Source organism: Vulpes lagopus, chromosome 21, assembly GCF_018345385.1.
Source record: "Vulpes lagopus strain Blue_001 chromosome 21, ASM1834538v1, whole genome shotgun sequence".
NCBI classification, from domain to species: Eukaryota; Metazoa; Chordata; class Mammalia; order Carnivora; family Canidae; genus Vulpes; species Vulpes lagopus.
In genome coordinates, this window is record NC_054844.1 from 45387514 (window position 1) to 45389171 (window position 1658).

The 1658-nt window shown below is 41.3% G+C and overlaps 1 protein-coding gene across 1 annotated transcript; it reads left to right on the forward strand.

Moving 5' to 3' along the window:
- The first annotated feature begins 245 nt into the window (after nt 1–245).
- On the forward strand, nt 246–1187 carry LOC121479750 (olfactory receptor 9K2-like). Its single transcript, XM_041735541.1, has one exon. The coding sequence runs from the start codon at nt 246–248 to the stop codon at nt 1185–1187; it is 942 nt and encodes a 313-aa protein (XP_041591475.1).
- The last annotated feature ends 471 nt before the right edge of the window (nt 1188–1658 follow it).

Here is a 1658-nt window from a genome sequence, read left to right on the forward strand (position 1 = left end):
ACCTTGAGTTCAAATTCTAGAGGGAACCTTGACTACTTGTGTAACCTTAACCAGTTGTGTTACCTTAGGCACATCAAGTATCTCTCACTTTTAATTTGTTCATGTGTCTGAACTTCATGGGACTCAACTTGAAAGCATCCATCAACTACAAGGTCTTTTTAAATGTGAAAAGTGTTATATGTGATAGTAGAGAAATAGTGGCAACTTTGCTGACTTTCTGTTATACTTTTAAGCAGAAATTTGCCATGGGTGACAAGGGAGGAGACAACCACTCAGAAGTGACTGACTTCATTCTTGTAGGCATCAGGGTCCGTCCAGAGCTCCACAGTCTCCTCTTCCTACTATTCCTGGTTGTTTATGGGATGGTCCTCCTGGGGAACCTTAGCATGATTGGCATCATTGTGACCGACCCCCGGCTGAACACACCAATGTATTTCTTCCTAGGCAATCTTTCCATCATTGACCTCTCCTACTCCACTGTTATTGTACCCAAAGCCATGGTCAACATCCTGTCTCAGAAAAAGACCATCTCCTTTGCAGGCTGTGTGGCTCAGCTATTTCTTTACGCGCTTTTCATGGTCACAGAGGCCTTTGTCCTGGCAGCCATGGCCTATGACCGCTTCATCGCCATCTGCAACCCGCTCCTCTACACTATCCGCATGTCAAGAAGCCTCTGTATCCAGTTGGTGGCTGGCTCCTATCTCTGCGGCTGGGTCAGCTCCATCCTTCAAATCAGTGTAACCTTCTCAATGTCTTTCTGTGCTTCCCGAGTCATTGATCACTTCTACTGTGATTCAAACCCAATTGAGAAGATCTCCTGTTCCAATATCTTTATGAATAAGATGGTGTCATTTAGTCTGGCTGTCCTCATTATTTTGCCCACGATAGTTGTTATTGTGGTATCGTATATGTATATTGTGTCTGCAGTTTTAAAAATCCGCTCCAGTGAAGGGAGGAAGAAAGCCTTCTCCACCTGCAGCTCCCACCTGGGGGTTGTAAGTTTGCTCTATGGGACAGTCTCCTTTGTCTATCTCACACCTCCAAGTAACCCTGAACTTCGTAAAGTGGCTTCAGTATGTTACATTTTGTTCACACCTATGCTGAACCCTTTAATCTACTCTCTAAGAAATAAAGATGTTAAAGATGCCATGAAAAAAGTCCTATGGAAGAAAAAAGTTTTACTTTAAATCTGTTTTTACTTGTTTTACTGTTTCCTGTACCAATTTGTCTACCTGATCTTCTAGATTCAGGAATTCTAAAGCACAGGTTTATTTAAAAAATAATTCTGTTCCATTGATCTATTTGTCTGTTTTTCTGTCAGGATCATACTGTCTTGATGATCACAGTTTTGTAGTACAGTTTGAAATCTGGCATTGTGATGCCCCGGCTCTGGTTTTCTTTTTCAATATTCTCCCTGGCTATTTGGGGTCTTTTCTGATTCCACACAAATCTTAAGATGATTTGTTCCAACTCTCTGAAGAAAGTCCATGGTATTTTGATAGGGATTGCATTAAACGTGTAAATTGCCCTGGGTAGCATTGACATTTTCACAATATTAATTCTGCCAATCCATGAGCATGGAATATGTTTCCATCTCTTTGTGTCTTACTCAATTTCTTTCAGAAGTGTTCTGTAGTGTTTAGGGTATAGATCCTTTA

Bases quoted from the DNA above. Each gene is read 5' to 3' on its own strand.
- LOC121479750 (XM_041735541.1), top strand. From the start codon at position 246: ATGGGTGACAAGGGAGGAGACAACCACTCAGAAGTGACTGACTTCATT.